The 19,940-nt window shown below is 43.2% G+C and overlaps 2 protein-coding genes across 2 annotated transcripts in view; one reads left to right on the top strand and one right to left on the bottom strand.

The window, feature by feature from the left end:
* Positions 1–777: 777 nt before the first annotated feature.
* Positions 778–5,764, bottom strand: APOBEC4 (apolipoprotein B mRNA editing enzyme catalytic polypeptide like 4). The gene is given in 4 exon segments (XM_066193064.1): positions 778–933; positions 936–1,273; positions 1,276–1,374; positions 5,749–5,764. Coding segments are annotated over 4 exon segments (609 nt in total).
* Positions 5,765–19,411: 13,647 nt separating this feature from the next.
* Positions 19,412–19,940, top strand: part of RGL1 (ral guanine nucleotide dissociation stimulator like 1) — a 53,184-nt gene continuing 52,655 nt past the window's right edge. Inside the window, exon 1 of the mRNA XM_066192215.1 lies at positions 19,412–19,525. Coding sequence (XP_066048312.1) covers positions 19,499–19,525 — 27 coding nt within the window. The 5' untranslated portion in view covers positions 19,412–19,498. The remainder of the gene's footprint in view (positions 19,526–19,940) is intronic.

The raw sequence follows: 19,940 nt of genomic DNA, 5'->3' as shown, positions 1-19,940 counted from the left end.
TTATTTTTTTGTTACACTTGGCCTGTGTAGATAATAATTATCCTATTATTAATTGGGAAATGACACAGCTTTGTGAGGTTCCTCTTAATAGAAAACAGCAGCCCTGGAAAAAAATGGACACACATGTATACACACACACACACACACGGACACACATGTATACACACACACACACACACACACACACACATATTACACCCACCACCACCCCTCTTATTATGACAAAAACAGATGGTGGAAAAATTTATTCCAGTATCAGCCCTACCTGCAGGATTACTCACCTTCTTGACAGAGGAGGAATTTAGGATATGTCACATGTTCCACCAAAGTTGCCTCAGCTCAGGAAGCTGCAATCCAGCTGTAACTGTGGTTGTAGCTTGGGGACTGCTGGTGGTTTTCTGCTGGAAATTGGCTTAAGGGCAACAGAGTAATTGCAGGAGGTAATAGACTGTCAGAGAGTCCCAGAATGGTTTGGGTTGGAAGGGACCTTAGAGGTCATGTAGTTCCAACTGCCTGGCGTGGGCAGGGAATACTGAGGTTCAGGGTTTACTGCTCTGGCTTTTAAGGTAGAGGATTAAAACAAAAGTATGTTCATAATCTATTATTGGAGACCCACAGTTATTTCATGGGTTAAATTTGGCAGGAGGGGACTTCATTGGTGTTTTTTGCCATCTGTGATCTCAGTTTCACACCGAAACGTGGGTGGATGTGTGCCATCCTCAGAGCAGGTAGGTCTGTGCCATAGGGAAACGCTTCAGAATGAGGAGTTCCACTGCCTTATTCCTTTGGGATTTTTAAATGCCTTACAATATTTCTGGGTCTGGAGTATACCTCTTCCCTCCAAAAGGGCAGAAAGGCACCTGGGAAAAGCCCTCCTTGGCTTGGAGACATCAGAGGAAGCAGACTGCTTCCCATAGCTGGGAAATGCTGTTGGGAAAGGCCGGGCTGAGAGAGGAAAAAGCCTTTAAATTCTGCTGTCCAGCTGGGTTCCCCTGCATTCCCTGGGGAAAGGCTGTCCTAAAATAAGGTTTGATTCCTGTTAGTTTAATTTGATGTCGGTTTTGTGTAGCTGCTGGCAGAGCTGTGTGACGAGGGGCTGCCCCCGTGATGCCACACACAAAGGGGCAGAGCAGGTATGGCCATGCCCCTCCTGGCAGCCTCTGCAGGGTCACCCGGGGCCAGAGGGTGCAGAGGTCCCACAGAACCCCGGGGGGACTGTCCCTGCAGAGACAGGGCTAAGAGAAGGAGATGCCGAGCGAGATGGGAGGTGCCCCAGCAGGAAGCTGAACATTTTCCTCACGCAGCAGTGTTGAGCCTCGTTGCAGGGTGAGAAATCGGAGTAGAGGGTGATGCAGCTGATGCTTGCACAGGCAGCTGTGAAAAGCTACTGAAACTTGTAGCAGCATATGGGAACTTGGTTGATGACACAGAGAACAAAACTCTTGCAGCTGGGGGGCATAATTCATGAATCAGCCTTTTTACTAAAAAAATGAGTAAAAATTTCTCTTTTACCCCAAAGAGGAGAAACTGCACAATAGAAACAGCCCCACTTTTCAGGATTTTTACAGGCGATTCCATGATTCAATCTGGCCAAAAAAAACATAAAACATGCAAACACCATCAAAAAAAGAACGTTAAAAGGTGTAATTACCATGTCAGTAGGTCTGGCTCAGGGTAATAGCAAATATTTATCTGATTTCCTTCAGTGGATTTTTAAGTTTCCACTTTAGGGTTCTTGCAATTTTTCTTTGCAAATTCTGTGGCGCAGAAGAAGGCTCCTCCCTGGTCTGGGAAGTTCAGTGCAGAAGGATCTTTCCCAGTGCAGGGGCTTGGCCCCAGTTGAGATGGAGACAGCAGGCAGGTTGTTTCAGGTGTTTCCAGGTGCCAGTTGCTGGGAGTCAGGAACACAAACAGAATTTGCCTTTGCAGGGCCAGGCATCTGTGGGAGTTGAGCTGCTGTTCTGTGCCTGTCAATATTTTTTTTCATTTCTCAAGTGATACCATTGCCCTTTTTTATTAGTGAAGTTTTGCTACAAGATTGTTATAGCTGAAATCTGGGTGTTCTAAGGAATGTCCAACTGAGTTTCTTTCCAAATGATTTGTGTGTTTATCTGCCTGATGTGCCAGCTGGACAGAAAACTCCTGTTGTACTTCTGCACCAGGGTTTTCCCTTTCTTAGGAAGTTTGTGTGCCCCTCCCTGAGGCTGTAATTCCAGGAAGCAGTGGGCCATTCTGTGAGTAAGCTCAATCATGCTTTGTACCAGGGTGTCAGAGGAGGGCAAACACAAATTTTGTGTGGATGAACAGCTTTTGGCTCAAGCAGGAAATTATTTGTCTTCACTGCTGCTCTCTTTGCCCCTCATCATTCCTGGATCCTGTTTAATTCTGTTGCTGCTCCACTGTAAAACATTGCCATCTGCATATTTTATCACAGCTCACTTCTTCATTCCACCCTGTTTTGCACTCTGTCAGTATTTAATTTTTTCCTTAAATTCATCCGCTTCCTCCTGCCCCTGCTGGTGCTCCTGCAGAGTTGGGATGGCCACATGATGGCAATGTCGCACCTCAGGGATGTGTGTCGTTGTCTGCTGGACGGAGCAGATTGCTTCTCGAGCTCCCTTTAAGTGTCTCTGGAGGTTTTCCACCAGAGGCACTGGCAATTTTACATCTCCCCCTGAAACTTGCCTCTTTTTCTTTGGTTGGTGCTTTGCCCTGATCAAAACTCTTCAAATTTTCCATCTCCTCAATCAACAGCGTCACATCCTTACAGGATGGGAGTCAAATCCCAAACTACCCCATTGGATGGACTAACTGGAAGTGTTCCCACAACCAAAGTGCATTTCTGGGTGTGCAGCATCAGCCTTTGGCTCCTTTGCCAGTGCTGTCCCTCTCCTTGAGCCACCGTTCTGACACAGGAGATAGTGTCTCCTGGATCCCTAGGAACTCAAAACGAGTGTTAACAGATCCATGTTTATCTTTATCTCTATCTCTATTTATGTCTCTAATTATACTTAAAATTATAATTCTATCTCTACCTCTCCCAACTATATTTGGAGGGGACTGGAATATAATTACAGCTTTAAGAAATTATTTTGCTTTTTGCTAAAATGCCTCTCTGGGGCAGAGGGCAGGAGGTACTGATTAGTGCCCCGTGACAGGGTAAAAATGTTCACAGGAGGAACTGGAGAAGAATGCTTTATCCAGTGAAAACCACAGGGAAAACAGTCCCTAATGACTCCATCTGGAAGTGAGCCACAGTCTGAGCCCTATGTTCTGCACCTAGGGAAAAACACCCTAACGATCAGGGCTGGGATTTTCTTTTTCTTTATCCAAATATTAGATAAACTCTAGTCTCTCTCCAGGCTAAAAAACATGCAGAAATTCTGATCCATCCCAACATGGCCAGTTTGGACTGATTTTACTGATATAAATTTGTGATCTTGGGATTTCTGAAGATGTCTTTTGGAAGCAAAACTGTGTGCACTGATTAGACAGAAGCTGATGCATCATTATATGGAATCAGGATGTTTTATTACCCAAACTAAACCGTGATCTGCTTCCATAGGCCGGTAGAAGTATTGCTGTTGTATGGAGGGGGAGGCGCTCTGGAGCTTCCCCTGATCTGCTGCACTCAGGACAAGGATGGCTCCTCTTGTTTGTGCCTCTGAAATGTGAGTGTTGAAATTCTGTTGCATTTCTTAGTACAGCCTGGTGCAAAATAATCTCTTCTGGAAGCATTTTACAAGTTTTCATTCAGTAGGGAGTTTATCTGAGTTCAAAGTCCAGAGTAGTCACATGGTCCTGTAACGAGCTGGGGACTTGACATTCCTGTGCAGCCCTGAGGTTTTTAAAAATAAGAAACAAAGGATAAGAGGGAAGAAGTAAGATCTGTCCACAGCTGCTCATGACCATATCCAGACAGTTTGAACCCATGCTGTGGTGGTGTAACCTGCCTCCACACTGCCTGGTCTCCAGCTCATTGAACACAAGAGGATACAAGGATATCTCGTGCTACAGGAGCGCTGCTCCTGCCTCTGGAGCAGGGCCCGGGTGCTCTGCGCTCTGCCAAGGGGCCATAAAGATTAGCCAGGTTTTAGGTCCTGAGCTGGGAATGTTTCCTCCTTGAGTTCCTGTGAAAAATCATACCTTTACAAAACTATTCCACCAAATTTGCCTCATGTGGCTTGTTTAACCTCAAAGTGATTTGAATTATCACCTCACTTCCAGAGATTTTCCCAGGGCTTCATTATCTTGATTGTTTCCCTTTCTCTATGCCTATAAAGAAGTATTTTTCCCTTTTCTTTCTATTGAGAGTAGAATTGAAACCCACAGAGCAGCAAGCAGTCTGTAAGGGGAATGATAAATAAGGACACTTACACGCCACAGACAGGGTAACCAGGTTAAATTTTAGGACAGCAAAAATCGTAAGGAAAAATTACAGAAATAACCGAGGATTTTGATGGGTAAAAAAAAAAAATCCCGTTCTATTGAGTGTGGTCACACCAGAGATTATAGGTGGAGAAATTCTTACATATTAATTATAAAGTGTTATCAGGATGCTTTGTTTGTCAAACAATTGGACAGATTTCCTCTTGCCCTAAGAGCGAGCCAGGGAACTTGCCAAGAGCCTGTGTTTACAGATTGAAAATACAGAGAAAGAAAATGAAAGTTTAGAGATGGAAGAAAAGAACTTTCCTATATTGCATATAACATATATATTTCACACACATACACATATATATATAACGTATGTATGTAAAATATTCTGCTTCATCTTCTTTCCATTTAAAATGAAGATGATTCTTGGGACTCAAAGAGACATATTTCATTCCTAGAAAATATCAGTTCAGAGAACAATTTAAGATTTGGGGTCAAATGATTAGTGTGCACACAGATTTGCTTCTATGATGATCAGTGGAGCTCAGATGGTTTCCAGAAACACAGAACCAGGGAAAGTTTTACCAATTACTGGTTTAAGTGCTGCGAGACAGACAGTTACAGTCATTTTAATTTTGGCATGAACAATGAGCCTTGTACATGTAGGATATTGCACAATGTTCAGTCCAAACCTGATCTCTTTTCCACCTGTCTCCTTTTGGGCCCTTCTCTAGGAATGAGGGGAGCTGTGCTGGCAGAAAACCCACTGGAGTTGTGACTCTGTTCACAAACTAAGCCAGGCAAATCCTGATTACCAGTGCAGTAATTGTACCTACCATCTCCTTCTTCTAGAGCAGCAGGCTGGTGATTCCTATCAAACTGAAAAATGATGTCTGTATGTCAAGGAAAAAGAGAAGGCAGAGTTTGGTGTTCTTTGGGAACACCCAGAGTTGCTGGGGATGCTGTGAGCCTGGGCATCCTAAACAACTCACGTTTCTCTATCTGCATACCCCACTTTCTTTCACTATGCAGGATAAGTGTTGGCTAAATAAAATTATTTAAAACCTGTTTTTTTCTAATAGAATAAGACTTTTTATAGTATGGAAAATCTGCTTTCAATTGCCATTGTTGGGCATTACTTTAGTCAATGAAAACAAAGTTTGCTTGGGAAGCTGCCTGGAAGCGATGTGATTTCAGGGCATTGTTATTTCCCTTTTGAAGAGGAAGGAAAGCCAACTTTTTTCTTTTATGTCATGGTTGAATACAGTGATGTATCCAGTATGGAGGAGGGGAATTCACTCCAGCTCCTGTGATATGTGCAGGGCACCACTCTGTGTCCATTTTCAGGCATTTGGAGACTCCCAGACCCACCTGAGTTATGCAGCATGGTGGGCAAGTCCTGCTCCGGAGCTGAGGGTCTGGCAGCCCCTGTTCTATGGCTGCTGCAGGTATGATCCTTATTTACATGAATAAGGAATTTGGGTTTAAGCTGCTTCTGGTAGCTTTGCCTCTGAATGGAGTCAGACTGCACGGGTGAAGGCAAGACATATTTCTTTTCCTATATGTATGTTGTACTTGCTATGTGCTTGATTTAATGTATGTTTTTCTTCAGACAGTTTATTATGTTTGGATGTTTAGGGGTTTTCATTTTGCCTTGCTGCTTATGTACCAAAAACCAGGCCAATGCTTTGCAAGTATTTCTCTGCTGCACACATTCCCCTTTCCAAGTGACCCTAAGTGATTATATCCCATTCCTGCATCCCTTCCATGTTCAAGGCCAAGCTGGATGGGGCTTGGAGCAACCTGGGATAGGGGAAGAGATCCCTGCAAGGGTAGAATGAGATGGTCTTTAATGTCCCTTCCAACCCATTTCATGACTCCATGAAAAAACCCCTCTTTGCTGGGCAACAACATTCTATACTTCATGTGCCCCATATTAAAAAAGATTTTGAATCACGAAGTGAAAACACTGCTCTAAAGTATAAAATTATTTCTTTAAGTTACACTTGGCCTGTGTAGATAATAATTATCCTATTATTAATTAGGAAATGACACAGCTTTGTGAAGTTCCTCTTAATAGAAAACAGCAGCCCTGGAAAAAATAGACACAGGGAGATATATATATCTATATAAATATATATTTATATATATTACAGACACCACCATGCCCCCCTTATTATGACAGAAACAGATGGTGGAAAATTTTATTCCAGTATCAGCCCTACCTGCAGGACCACTCACCTTCTTGACAGAGGAGGAATTTAGGATATGTCACGTGTTCCACCAAAATTACCTCAGCTCAGGAAGCTGCAATCCAGCTGTAACTGTGGTTGTAGCTTGGGGACTGCTGGTATTTTTCTGCTGGAAATTGGCTTAAGGGCAACAGAGTAATTGCAGGAGGTAATAGACTGTCAGAGAGTCCCAGAATGGTTTGGGTTGGAAGGGACCTTAGAGGTCATGTAGTTCCAACTGCCTGGCGTGGGCAGGGAGTACTGAGGTTCAGGGTTTACTGCTCTGGTTTATGGCTGAAAGATGGAGGACTAAAACAAAAGTATGTTCATAGTCTACTAGTTGAGAGCCATAATGGCCTTTTTGAGCTATCATTGTGAAGGTCCTCTCTCAACTGTAATGGCACCTTCATTTGCAGCAAAAACATGACAAACTGGAAAAATTCTCTTTTGGTCTTCATTAAACATTTTTGAAGATACCCTTCTCCCCACTCTGCACTGTTGCTGGCCTGAATACCTACATCAAAGGAGACTGAGGAGGAAAGTAAAACAATTCCTCAAATAATTGAGCAGGAAAAGGCAAAGCAGTGACCTAGATAAGATACTTTTCCTGCAGCACAATAAGCACAATAATGTCCTGAGAAGGGATTCCACAGTCCCTGGTGTGTCTCTCCCCTGGAGAATAATTAAGTTTTTCTGCAGATTCTCTTTTTTTAGCATACTTGTTTAATATCTGTGTTTGATCTGGGTGGTGTGTTCTGTTCTTGTATGGGCACAGAGTCCAACAAAGATTAGAGAGGGCAGGTTAGCACAGGCAGAGGATTTGCTGCCATAGGATTGTTCTGGGAGAGAGCTGCTCCTGGAACTAGTCATAACATGGACATGATACACGTATTTTCTTAAGACTTTTGATTAAACATGTAGGAACAAGTTCATTAATGCCCTCTATGTTACACGCAGGGCATTCCTTTAATGTATTTTTATGTTAATCAACATTTAATGAGTTGAATATTCCTTTGGAATATTTTTTTTTCTATCCTTTTTGTCTAAATACTATTGGAGGAACTGCTTTCCTCAACTGCAGACTGAACCAGAGGAATCTGTAATTTGTTCACGGTGTAGGCTGAGAGCTGGCAACAAGGTTACAGGGAAGGAAATCCATGGTGATTAATGAAAAGGAGGTGGGAGAGGAGGAAGGGGACCCATCCTGTTATGGACATGCAATTGGTGAGAGTGTTGTGGTGACACAGCCTCAGGAAAAGGCCAGACCTTCAAACTGGAGTTAAATTACCTTGGAGGGGCAACACTGTTCCCTTCTCACGTCCTTCACCCTCTCAGTAAACCTTCAGTAGCCAGGCTGTTGTAAGGGTTAGTTAGTGTTATCTAGATCTCATTAGTGATGAGAGGCAAGTAAAAAGGTCACCTTTTCTTAAAAGGAAGAAATGAGTAAAGATGAAAAAGAGGGGAAAATGCAAGGCTGGAGTGTTATCCAGTATCACTGTCATAAAAACTCAAATATGTATCCCTGTCTGAACCCAATTATCAGCTTTGCCTGACTTCCCTGGAGACTTAACTCTTGGGTCTCTTCCAGAACTCAGCTATGATCTCAGATGCTTTGGATTTTGGTATTTAATTGTAAGGAAATTAGCAAGTAATATATGGATTTTCAAATTAAAGCTCGAGGAGCTGTCTGATTGAGAATAGGAGTATTAAATGACTGTAATCCTTGGATTAAACTTTGGCTTTCCATGCACTTGTAAACAGACATTATGCTTCTCAGGAAAAAAAGTAACGTCCATCAAAATAATCTTGAAGGCTTGGGAGATGTGGTGATAGCTGCATTGTTAGAATTGGTTGTGGAAAGGGATTTGCAGTAAATCTCTTGGTGTTCAGATTAAACTGGATGATATCCTTAGGTGTCTGCACAGCAGCTGTTGGGATTGCAGCCACAGAATTGTCCACAACCATCCACTGGCTTTTCCAGTTCTCTGGTGGCTCACCTTGTTACTGAGCCCTGTGTTGCTGGAAATAACATTTTACCAGAGTCCTTGTGCACGTCTTTGTCAGTGATTCTCTGTTGGTTTCAGCCTCTCTTTTTGTAAGGCTTTGTTCTGAGGCTGCCAGGCCTGAATGGAGAATAGGAAGTCGCTCCAGCTGCTTTCCTTGTGCTGGCACTCTGAGCTGAACAGGAATTGCTGAGCAAAGAACATCATTTCCCCAGAGAGGTTTGCTGGGGTAGCACAAAGGCAGTCTGGTTTGTTTTTTTTTTAATTAGAAGTTCCTGCCAAATACTGTCATCAAGGGCTGGGGGAAGAAGGGAGAGAGGGAAAGAAATACATGAAGTCTGGAGTCCACTTGGAAGAGCAAGAAGCCTGCCTGGGAGAGCAAGAGCAGTGCTTTCTCTACAGAACTCCTGCTCCTTAATTTATAACATCTTATCCAGAAAACAGGGCTGGAATATAATTTTTTTCCTTCCCTCTTCCATGGATCTTGGTTCTGACTGTTATTTCTTCAACAGAATTGGAGGGATTATGCAACTTTGCACTTGATTTTGGACAGGCCAGTGGAACAAAAATAAGCAAAATTCCTTTTCTTAAGTGGGTGCCAAATTCTCAAGTGACACATCATGCCACGTTGTGGTGATGAATGCACGGCTGGCTGCTTGCATGGCCAGAGCTTAAATTCTCAATTTTTTCTTAAAAAAAAAAATTTAAAAAATACATAAAATAAGGTTGTGGCTTCTTTGCTTTCTTTTTACTTTGCAAAGGAAAGGTTTAGAAAACAATTGATAAAGAATAATAGACATGTATTTGGAGGAAGAGGAAGCTATGGAGCCATTTCACTTCTTGTTGCAGGTTTAATCCAGGATAAATCTGTAACAACTGAAACATACTGGGACCTGATGCTGTCTGCTGCTGGATGGGGAATGCATTGGGTGACTTATTCCATTCCTGAGTGCACTGGTGACCACTTTACTTGTACTTTTGTATCACTTTGTAATATTTGACTTTTTCTCTTGTTCTTGCTGGCGCTGTTACCAAAGGCTTGCCTTGCAGTTTGAATAGGCCTCTCTAGCAAGGTGGCTTCAGGTCAGAACTGATTTGTGGATATAAGGTTGTATGTTTAAGCTTGTTTTTTTGAGGATGTTGCAAAATCCCTGCAGGCAGGTGTGGGTACACCAGGATTGAAAAATTGCCTATCTAGTACAACATATGTCCTGACAATTCAGTTGTGGACAGGTACAGAGTAACTTTACCAGAAATGTTCCTCCATGGATCTCTCAGTGTTCACCTTATAACCCCAAGTGAAAGAATTTAATATTCCTTGTATTTTTGGTGTGTGATTTAATGGTTTTTAATGTACATTTTATAATTATCTACTCTAGGTTTTGATTTCCAGTCCAGCTCATCTCCCTGAGTGTAGTAACATATTGCACAATAATTTGCTGTTTATAAAATGCCCCTGAAAAGAGGCTCTTCCATCCTGTTTATTCCTGTGTTTCTAGGTGATCTCCACAGGATAAAATAGTGGCTTCTGCGCCAACTTTTGTTACAATTTTGCATTAACGGTGTTCAACTTTTGCCAATTTTTAAGGTCTTGGGTTTTGCTGAGGAAGTCTTTCTGTAAAACCTTAGAAATCCACGTATGTCATCCCAATACAATGGATAGGGTTTGAGTTTGCTAAGTAAATTGTCAGTAGGCTAGATGCTAGACCTGAATTTTCTCTAAAATTTTCCACGCTGGTAGCACCTACACAAGAGGATTTCCTCTTCACAGGGTTTTGGGTTTTATTTTACTTGTTGGACTTTGTCTAATTCTTTGGTAAAATCATCTGGAAGAGAACTGGGGGAACTGTCAAAACACAGGTTGTTTCCTGTCATTGTCTGGAGCATTGTGGGCTTCCATCTCCTTCCTGCCTTTTGTTCCTGGGTTGATAATGTTGTCTTTAAATAAGTTCAAACAAAAATAGATGTAATAGAGCTGGAAATAGAAACGAGTATCCTTAAATTCATGTCTTTGCTGCCTGAGCACAATGTGCCAATAATAATAAAGCCAGGTGATCCCAGAGGGAAGTGTTTACAGCCTTGAGTCTAATCTTGTCACCTTTCCCTTACAAGTGAATCTGTTGAAGTCACCAGCCGCACTTCAAGGAAGTGACAGATGTTTGACAGCAGCAGCCAAGTAGAAAGAGGGATTTCTCTTTAGCTGGAGTGTGCTGCTCCCAAAAATTCACAGCATTTTTAATAGGTGTTGATCATTTGTTCAAGTGAGTTGTGCTCTATTACTCTACATCCCAGTGGCACCAGTGGCAGAAGTGTTGGATGTTGGACTTGAGGGATCCATGGATAAATCTGTCCTTGCACTGTAACAGTGCCTAAAGGTCACAGTGAGGGTTTATGCCCTGTCCTGGAGCATCTGCAAGTGGGCAGGAGTCTGTCTCAGAGCATGGCATGAAAATCCAAAGGAAAAACAGAGGTAGAATAAACAAGGGAAAGGATGCAGGGCAAAGTATGAAGGTGAATACCAACAAAAGCAAGTATTTTTAGATCACTAGTGATATGCCTCCGAAAGGGCTGTGCATTTTTTAAACATCTGTTAGTAAAGGAAATATTGCCTGTTGTTGAAGTGCAGATGCATTTTTGGCATCAGGACAAAGGTGCATCTCAAACCTGGGTGTATCATTTTGAAATTGGTTACCAAGGGTATAGTGTTAGTACATAAAAGACAAAGCCTTTATCCTTGGGGAGCTTCTGGTAGGCATTGATCTGTAAGAAGAAGCACCAGTAGAGATGAAAAGCTTCTCAAATGAAAATAAGGAGAATCAAAAAAGTGAGATGGAATTTTGAGGGGTCTTAAAAATTAGTATTAAATAAAATAATGAAAAAGAAAGACCTAATGCTGCATTTTTATTGATGTGGTGGGTAGAAGTGTGAGCTGTGGAAAGCCTGGAGTCTGCAGTAGGTAGAAGACGAGTCACAGCAGCAGAAAGGGAAAAAATGGGAGTTGACTTATGCTGATAAAGGCATTTTTGCCTCCCCAAACAAAATACCCCACTTCCAGAAACATATTTAGCACTCATTTATTAAACCAGAGTGCCACTGTGTGTGTGGCTGGCACAGCACCTGATGGACATGACTGAGCCTCTTCCTTATCTGTGTTGTGACTTTACTCAATTGTTGTGTTTCACCAGAGAGAGAACATAATGGACATTAGAAGTAAATGTGTTGCTCTCTGCCGTTCAAAACTGCCTTTGTCTTCTTTTCAAGCAGTTACAGAATTTCTTCTCCAAGGGTGGGACTTGCTGGAGAGTTTTTAGATGATGAAAGAACAACTCCCCTGAGGAAGATTTGTGGAAGCTGGAGAAGGCAAATCACTGTTGTACAGACTCTTGTATATGACTGTAGGATATTTTACAGATGGAGGAGGTAAAACCAATCAAAGAAAAAGGTAACTCAAAACCCCCAAACCCCAGTCTCCCCAAACCTGGATTTTATTGCACTGCACTCAAAAGATATAATTTCTAATTTAGAGGTTCCTGTGTTCAAGGCTGCAGTAGTTAGTGAAGCCTCAAAATTTTAATTCTTTGAGGAGTATGTATGATGAAAAAACATTATGTGGTTGCAGAGGGACCACTATATATATTTCTAGAGTTATCTGTTACGTATTTGCTTACAAGTCACTTCTTTGTGGCTCCTCCCTGCTCAAAAGAAAGCTGTGGAGAAGGAGTCTGACTTAATAGGGTCTCCTGGACTCTGTAGAAGGGCTATAAAATCTTTGTAGGATTTGGTGAAGTCAGATAGAATGAATGTAGCATTAAACAAATCAAGAGATCTGTAGATAAGATGAATTGTTTCTTCCCTTCAATTATTTCTCTTTTAGCCCAATGAAGAGGAGAAAACATTATGATAACTCTGACTCACAGTTGCCTGAATGCTGGGAAAATTTGGGGTCGGTAAAAAGCTTGCAAGACTTTGTTTTAGATCTGGCTGAGAAAACTGTCCATGGTGTGCAACCATCTCCAGCATCCAGAAGATCTCTTTGATATGACAGGCATTCAGCAGGCTCCTTAAATCAGGCTCTAGGAACTTCTGAGTTTCCTGAAACATGTCCCACAATAAAGGGGGGGGGGGGGGACATAGTTCTTGAGTTTAATATGGATCATTTAGACTAAAAAAGCAAATAACATAAACTATTATAAGAATACAAGGATTTATTATTAATTTATCCCTGTTATTTTAATCTTAGAGGTCAAGAAAATGCGAGCACTAGGATTTTTTGTAGGAACAGCATTTAAATTCAAACCCTTCATTTTCCCCTTGTGGAAACTAAGTGTGTGCATGAAGGGAGTGAGTCAAACCTAAGACATGCTGCCTTCTGATTATAACCCAATGGGTGGGAGGGACAAAGTCCTTGGGTTTTGAACTAGTTAGATATAAATACAGAACTCACTGGCAAAGGTCTGCTCAGAGGGACAGGGGCCCCAGACAGAAGGGGAGGTATTCCCACTATCCTAAATAACAGACACTCCCATATAATTAATAAGCCCAGAGTTTTCTGGGGAGTGCTTGGATTAAAGGATACTAGAGTGACATAGGCTTCTAGGGGAGGAAATATTTCTCTTTTAAGAGGAAAAATGAAAAAGATTCTGTGCCAGAATTAGGAGATGAAGATCCTTATAGCCAACAGAGATTTATCCTGTTTAAACATACTGTAACAGGGCCATAAAAGGCATATGTGTAGTGTATCTGTAATAAAAGCAAAATTAAACAGGGCAGAAGGGAAGTTTTGAGAACTCATTTAATCAAATAGTTAAACTCTTATTCTGAAAACTGAAGCTTGCTCAAAAAGAACAGGAACCACAGCAAGTAATTTGGGAATGAGGGGGAGGATTGAGTACTAACTAGCCAATAATATAAATGACAAATTTGTAAACTTATTGAAAGTAAGAAGTTTCTTATGGAGAATCAGCCTGTGTATGGAGATAAGAGAGCAGTGAGGGAAAATCAGCATTGTGCTAAATCAACCCAACACATGTTTGTGCAATGGCCAATTTAATTATTAAACCTGACTTAGGTGCAGAAAAAGAGACCTGAAACACAGTGAAGACAATCTTTCGAGTAACAATGTGAGAGCCATTTAGGGTATTTTATATGTGACATGAAGATTTTGGCTTAGACATTTTGGTATGTTCTGTTATGGCACTGTTGTGTTCTTGTACAGATGAAATGCTTGCTGGATTTATTAGCCTTCTGTTCTCAGTCTTCCATAACTTTTTGTTGGAGAAGGCAGGGATAATTTTTATTAGTTCTGCGTAAGCACTGAGGTTGATTTCGGTCCCATGACAATGGAATTGATGTGAGGAATTGCCCACAGTCAAATTTGTAATTGAGCAGTGCCTTTTTATATGATTAAAGTATTTATTCTTTGCAGAGAGTTTTAAAATTGTTCAAATAGGGCCCTTGGCCTCTGCTCAAAGGTGAACTTTTTGGAAAGTTTGAGCAAAAATATTTCATCCATGTGTGAATATGAGGAGAGTGGAAAACTATTTTTCCCCTCCATAAAGACTTTTTGCTGCCTTCTTTTGAGCAGCTCTGCAGTGTGAGTAGCTGAGGGCTGTGGGCTAAAATTTGGCATTGAAATAGCCATAACTATGAAGTGCCTCAGTGTTGGCTTTGATTTGACTGAGTTGTGAGCCTCAGAAAACAATGTTCTCAGCATGCACTCTAGGGTGTTGTTTCTTCCTTCAAAGCTGCTGAAATGTGCAGCAGAGAGGATTTACTGTGAGCAACTGAGGAGGTCTGCAGCACAAAATTAGAGAAAGACATTGCTCTGAAGCTGCAGGGTCATGTGGGACAGAAGAGCTCTCAAAGCACTTACGGTTTATGAAAAGTTTCTGGGTGTTTTGTGATCCGTGAAACTGAAAGTCGAGTTCTAGGACCTGCAGACCTCTGCTCCTGCAGGTCATTTCCCAGGAGCCCAGAGAGTGAGTAGGGATAAGGTGTGGGTGAGTAGGGATAGGGCTAAGCCCAGACTCTGAGGCACACAAGCACTACTTGCACTCTTCTGGAGGCAGAGGCTCAGGGAGTACAATAAATACACCCTTGCTCCTCCCCATGACATAGGAGGGGTGCACTTTCCCAGCAATGTGCCCCTGGTTTTACACACAGGATTGCTTTGAAGCCTTTCCCAACGGGAGTCCAGGGACTTGCTGTTCCTGAAGGAGATATGCCCCCCAGGTCTGAGATTATGTCCCTTACGACAGCACAACCTGTGAAACAGTGCATGCCTATCTAATTGCAATCACATGTGAAATCAGAGGGCCAGGGATGGCTGGATGTGCTTCCATAATTACATAATTTTTTGACTTAGCATAGTTAATTATGCAGCTTTATGAATCATTAATTTAGTTTTATGTACGGGAGCTCTGATGCATTTCTTCTGGCATTTTACAATGAAGCTGGTTAATATTTGCAATTTCTTGAAGGCTTCTGTTTAACCCTGGTGTCCAGGAAGACAGATTATGATGGACTTGTGTGTCTGGTTCTTTACTGAGCTGCAACTTCATTGTCACATCTTTCAGAGTGAGAGGGGAGCAGTGTTTTCCCTTTTGCACAGGAGTGAGGCTTGCAAATGTTGCAGACAGTCAAAAGCAGACACAAAGCGTGTAAGTAGCATTTTGTTCACTTTGATTAGTTAGTACTTTGTAATTGAAATTCAATGTTTGATTCTAACAACTTTTCTGACTGGCTGATGTGTAATGATAGTGCATCTCAGTCATTTAAAGAATATATATAACCAAGTTTATTAATCCCAGATGAGGCAGATGGAAGACCTGGCTCACCTCTGCTCCCTTCTACATCAGCTCACAGCACGTGCAAAGCGTTGCCTGTGCTGATAGAAATGTGAGGTATGTGCCTGTGACGTGCTTTGTGCCATAAAGGGCCTTCAGGAGATGGCAGCGCACAGAATATTAAGCAGCTCTAAAGCAGCCCATGACAAACTAACTGTGCAACGGAGTGGGAAGCTGGAACTTGGGTGTGCACAATGTAAGGAACACTCCTAGGTGGATCTCCTGTAGAGTCTATGGTGAAGAGCTCTCTGCAGCCAAGCTACACATCAGAGTGGGCAGTCAAAGAAACACAATATAAAACTGATTTGTGTTTGGATTTCTGTAGTGTTTGCATTATCTAGCTTTCGTGGTTCACCTGCATATGATTTTTTTTTTTTAGTTTCAATCTCCAGAACTGTAGGCCATAGCACCTGTTATCAAATTGAGAGCACATGCCATAAACAGAAAGCAAGAATTAAGTATGGTTTAAAGAAACCAGAAGAATATCAATTAATGAGATAGTCTTATTAGAAACAGTATTTATTTTCTTTTGTAGGCACTCAGTTCAAAGGCATCATCCATTGCAGGGGTGTCTCTTTGGACAGGCTTTATGCTATGTGATGGATTCTTGTATTTCCTCCAGAATGAATAGAGTGTCTCATGGAATTTTCTTTTTCAATTAACAGTTAGGTAATGCCCTTGAGGTGCATTGCTTTGGAGAAAAAGGTAATACTATATAAATGTTGACTACAAAGGCATGATTACTAGGAAGTGTCTTGCACAACCAGCACACAACCAGTTCTGACTCCTGGCCTACTCAAGCACCAAGGAGTGGAAATGGCTTGAACTGGCATTGCCATTGAAAGGACCTTCTTGAAACTGTGGCTTAACTTATAGCTTTTGTAATGCAAGGAGTGTGTTTCCAAAGAAAAAGAAAAAGAAAAAGAAAAAGAAAAAGAAAAAGAAAAAGAAAAAGAAAAAGAAAAAGAAAAAGAAAAAGAAAAAGAAAAAGAAAAAGAAAAAGAAAAAGAAAAAGAAAAAGAAAAAGAAAAAGAAAAAGAAAAAGAAAAAGAAAAAGAAAAAGAAAATAGACATTGGTATGGTTTTTTTCCCATCTCCCAGGAAACATCCCTGCCCAGTGAAGGTGAGCCGCATGCACACCTCAGATACATGGCTTTGTCCTTTTAGGCTGTGTGATTTCTTTCTCTCGTGGAGAAGCTGTCAGGGATCATTCTTACATCACCTTATTGCTTTGTCCTTTTCCTTTGCTCTCCCAAATATTTTCCATATTCAGGTATCTCTGACTTCTGTTTTCTCCTCTTCTCCTGCTAGGCCCTGAGCAGGGGCAGTCAGATGAGCTGTTCTTTATTTCCAGCTGCTTTATAGATCTTGTGCTTTGTCTTCCCGTGCAGGCGTCTGCGTGCCAGCTGTAGCAACAGCTGAAACCCAGGCAAAATCATCACTCTGCCACTACCTTATTTCTCTGTGGACAGTTGGCCAGTTCTTGTCGGGCTCTAAATGGTCGATTTCCAGACCTCAAAGTATTTTCTTATATACCATTTCACTGTGAGAAGTGTAAAGTTGCATTCACAAGTGGATTTGTGCTTCTCTCTTGTTGTGAGTGGGAGGGAATGCGTGCTCAGATGTATTAGAGGAACAATTCTGCTTCGGTAAAAAGGGCAGGCACAGGGCTTAATTATGGCAGGAATGCAGTTATTGCATGTGAACATGATTTGGAAGGAACCAAATGTTTAACACGGTGTTGACCGCATAGTTCATTGGTGTAGATCAGTTCTGTGATTAAAGTCTGCTAAAAGAGCAGACCAGCAGTTCAACTAAACAGAGTTGTAGACTCTTCTTCCTCAGTTTCAGGCTTCCTTCTGTCCTTAAAATCTTTACAGAACATCTTTTAGATTAATCAGAGCCTGGTTGGTCTTCATGTTTTTCTGTGCATTCAGACTCTGTCTCTTGGTCTCAAATAAGTGGTTTTACACTATATAATGGATTTTAAGTGTAATTAAGTGTTATATATGCTTTTTTCTCTTTTCCAGTATTAAATAATCAGTGTTTGCATGTACAAGGCAGATTTTTAGGGGCCTTGAAACATCCTTTTCCCAAGGCAGACAATTATCAATAGAATGTCTGATTACTGCCCCTTCTGTAACCTTTCACTGTGACATGATTGGACTCAGTGATCTTAGAGATTGTTTCCAATCTGAACAATTCAATGGTTCTAAAGTCTGGGCACTGTATTTCCCCAAAAATAATCAGTGAAGAAAATCTAGCTCTGTGCAAGACTAATGACAAATCCAATGAATAAAAATGGTAGCTTTCTGCTGCTTGCTAAACTGTATGAGGTCATCTGCTGCCCCTTCCTGATGGAGGTTCTCTCTGACACTTGTCAGTGGCCAAGAGGATTCAGGAACATAATTTCTGAGAGGGCTTGTGCTCTGCCTTGAATGGAAGGTCCTGAGTTCGTCTGTCCATAAGGTGTTCTGTATGGATCCAGTCTGAAACATGTGATTCAAGAGAAACTAAATTGAATCAAATGCAAGAGCTCCTTCCCACTGTATTAACTCACTGCCATTTTCTTTTTAGTAAAGAAGTAGAAATAAGTGCCATTGCTTTGTGACTGCTATCCAAAGCAATGGTAGGGCATGTACTGTGGCAACAGGACATCATCACACAAAAAAGCTTTTATTTCAGAGTAATTCTTTGGCTTTGGTGTTGTACTTCTTGTGGCTGGATATGCATTTCCATACGCCGGTATGGTGGTCCTGTTCAATGGCAATTTGCTCTGCAGGTACTCACACACCTGCTGGGCTGGCCGCAAGGGGTTCAATGCACACTCTGCTTTCTGCACATTAAAATTACGATGTGGAAGAGCGGTTTGCAAAATCTAAAGCATTCAGAATGCTCTTTGCAGTTTCACAGGAGAAGCCACAGGACTCTGGGAAATCTACACTTCCATTTGTAGGTGCAGTACACCTGAGTCAAGTTTTCAACGTCTGTTTATTCCGGATCACTTCAGGATGACACGTGTAAACGAAAAGCACAGCCTGGCAAGTGATCAGATCAGGGCACCTGTGACCACACAGCTCAGTCTTGGTTTCGCAGCTGAAAATAATGTTCCTTGCTTCCGCATGGTTCCTTGTGTGAAGAGGTACAAGTGCTGGCAACCCCCGAGCCTGCAATGCTCCTCAGGTCACCGGTACTAACGCTGGTGGAAATAAAACCAGGAACGTGCTGGAGGTTAATGGGGGGCTTTGGGAGGTCTGAGCTCTGTTGCAATTCTTAGCACTTTCGTTGCCTTGCACGGGAATTTGTGCACTTGAATCATCCCTAAAGTCCCTAAAAGCAGGTAACTGAAGACAGCTCAGGAAGCAACGAAGCGAGTGGGGTTTTTAGGGTGTCTTGATATGGTCGTGTCAGCACGGAGGCACCTACGGCTAGAGCATCCACAGAGGTGCTCGTGGCCCATGGGGGCTTCTTTGTGAGCGACACAGAATAAAAGCGAGGGCAGTGTCGGCGATTGCCGGGCAGGGCTTACTAAAACCTCTTATCTCCTTACTTCCCGAGCGGCAGAAGCAAGTTTTTAAAGTTAAGCATAGCTTAAAATTCCTTCCTTACGGCAGCCCCAACACCTGACCCGCGGCCGTCTCTGCTCCCCTCCGCCCTGCCCGGGCACCGGCAGAGCAGAGAGGGGAGGGAAGGGAAGGAGGGGAAGAGAAGGGAGATGAGGAGGAGGCGCCTCCCAGGGAGGCGGACAGGACGGCCCGCGGCGCGGAGCGGGGACTGCCGGGGCAGCACAGGCAGGCAGGGCCGGCCAGGGCGCTCCGAGCGGGGCCGCGGCCGTAAACAGGAAACCCTCAGCGGGCCGGGCCGAGGCGGCGCCAGGCACGGCCGCCTCCCCCTGTCCGTCCGTCCGTCCGTCTGTCCCGCCCCCGGCCCGTCCCTCCCGCCCAGCCCCGGGGCCGCTCGGCTCGGCTCGGCTTGGCTCGGCCCGGCCCGCGGCGGGCGCAGCGCGACCCTTCGGAGCCGGCGCCCGGCAAAGCCACCGAGGATGAAACTGCTGTGGAGAGCGAAAATGGTAACCCGCTGTCCCGTCCCCTGTCGTGCCGCGGGTCCCGCTGCCCAGCCGGGCTCGGTGCCAGCGCTGCCGTGCCCGGTGCCGGACCATGCCGTGCCAAGCCGTGCCGTGCCCGGGCCCGGCGATGCTGAGCCCGGTGCCAGGGGTGTCGTGTCCGAGCGATGCCGTGCCCAGCGATGCTGTGCCCGGCACCGGGATGTGCTGTGCCCGGCGATGCCGTGCCCGGTTCCGAGCAGAGTCCCTGCATCACACGCTCTCTGGAAGTTCGGGAGACACTGGACTCTGCTTTATTATCCTCGGGTTTTTATTTACGAGTTTTATCCGCTCTTCTTTCCTCCCCTTCTTCCCCCTCCCCGGCTCGAAAGTTGCTTGTTTTTTTTCTCTTGTTCTTGAAATAATAGAGGTTTGGAAGAGC

This window comes from Chamaea fasciata, unplaced genomic scaffold (genome assembly GCF_029207755.1).
Source record: "Chamaea fasciata isolate MVZ Bird 193981 ecotype frontalis unplaced genomic scaffold, bChaFas1.0.hap1 SCAF_10, whole genome shotgun sequence".
Lineage (NCBI taxonomy): Eukaryota > Metazoa > Chordata > Aves > Passeriformes > Sylviidae > Chamaea > Chamaea fasciata.
This window is presented reverse-complemented; position numbering and strand designations above follow the sequence as displayed.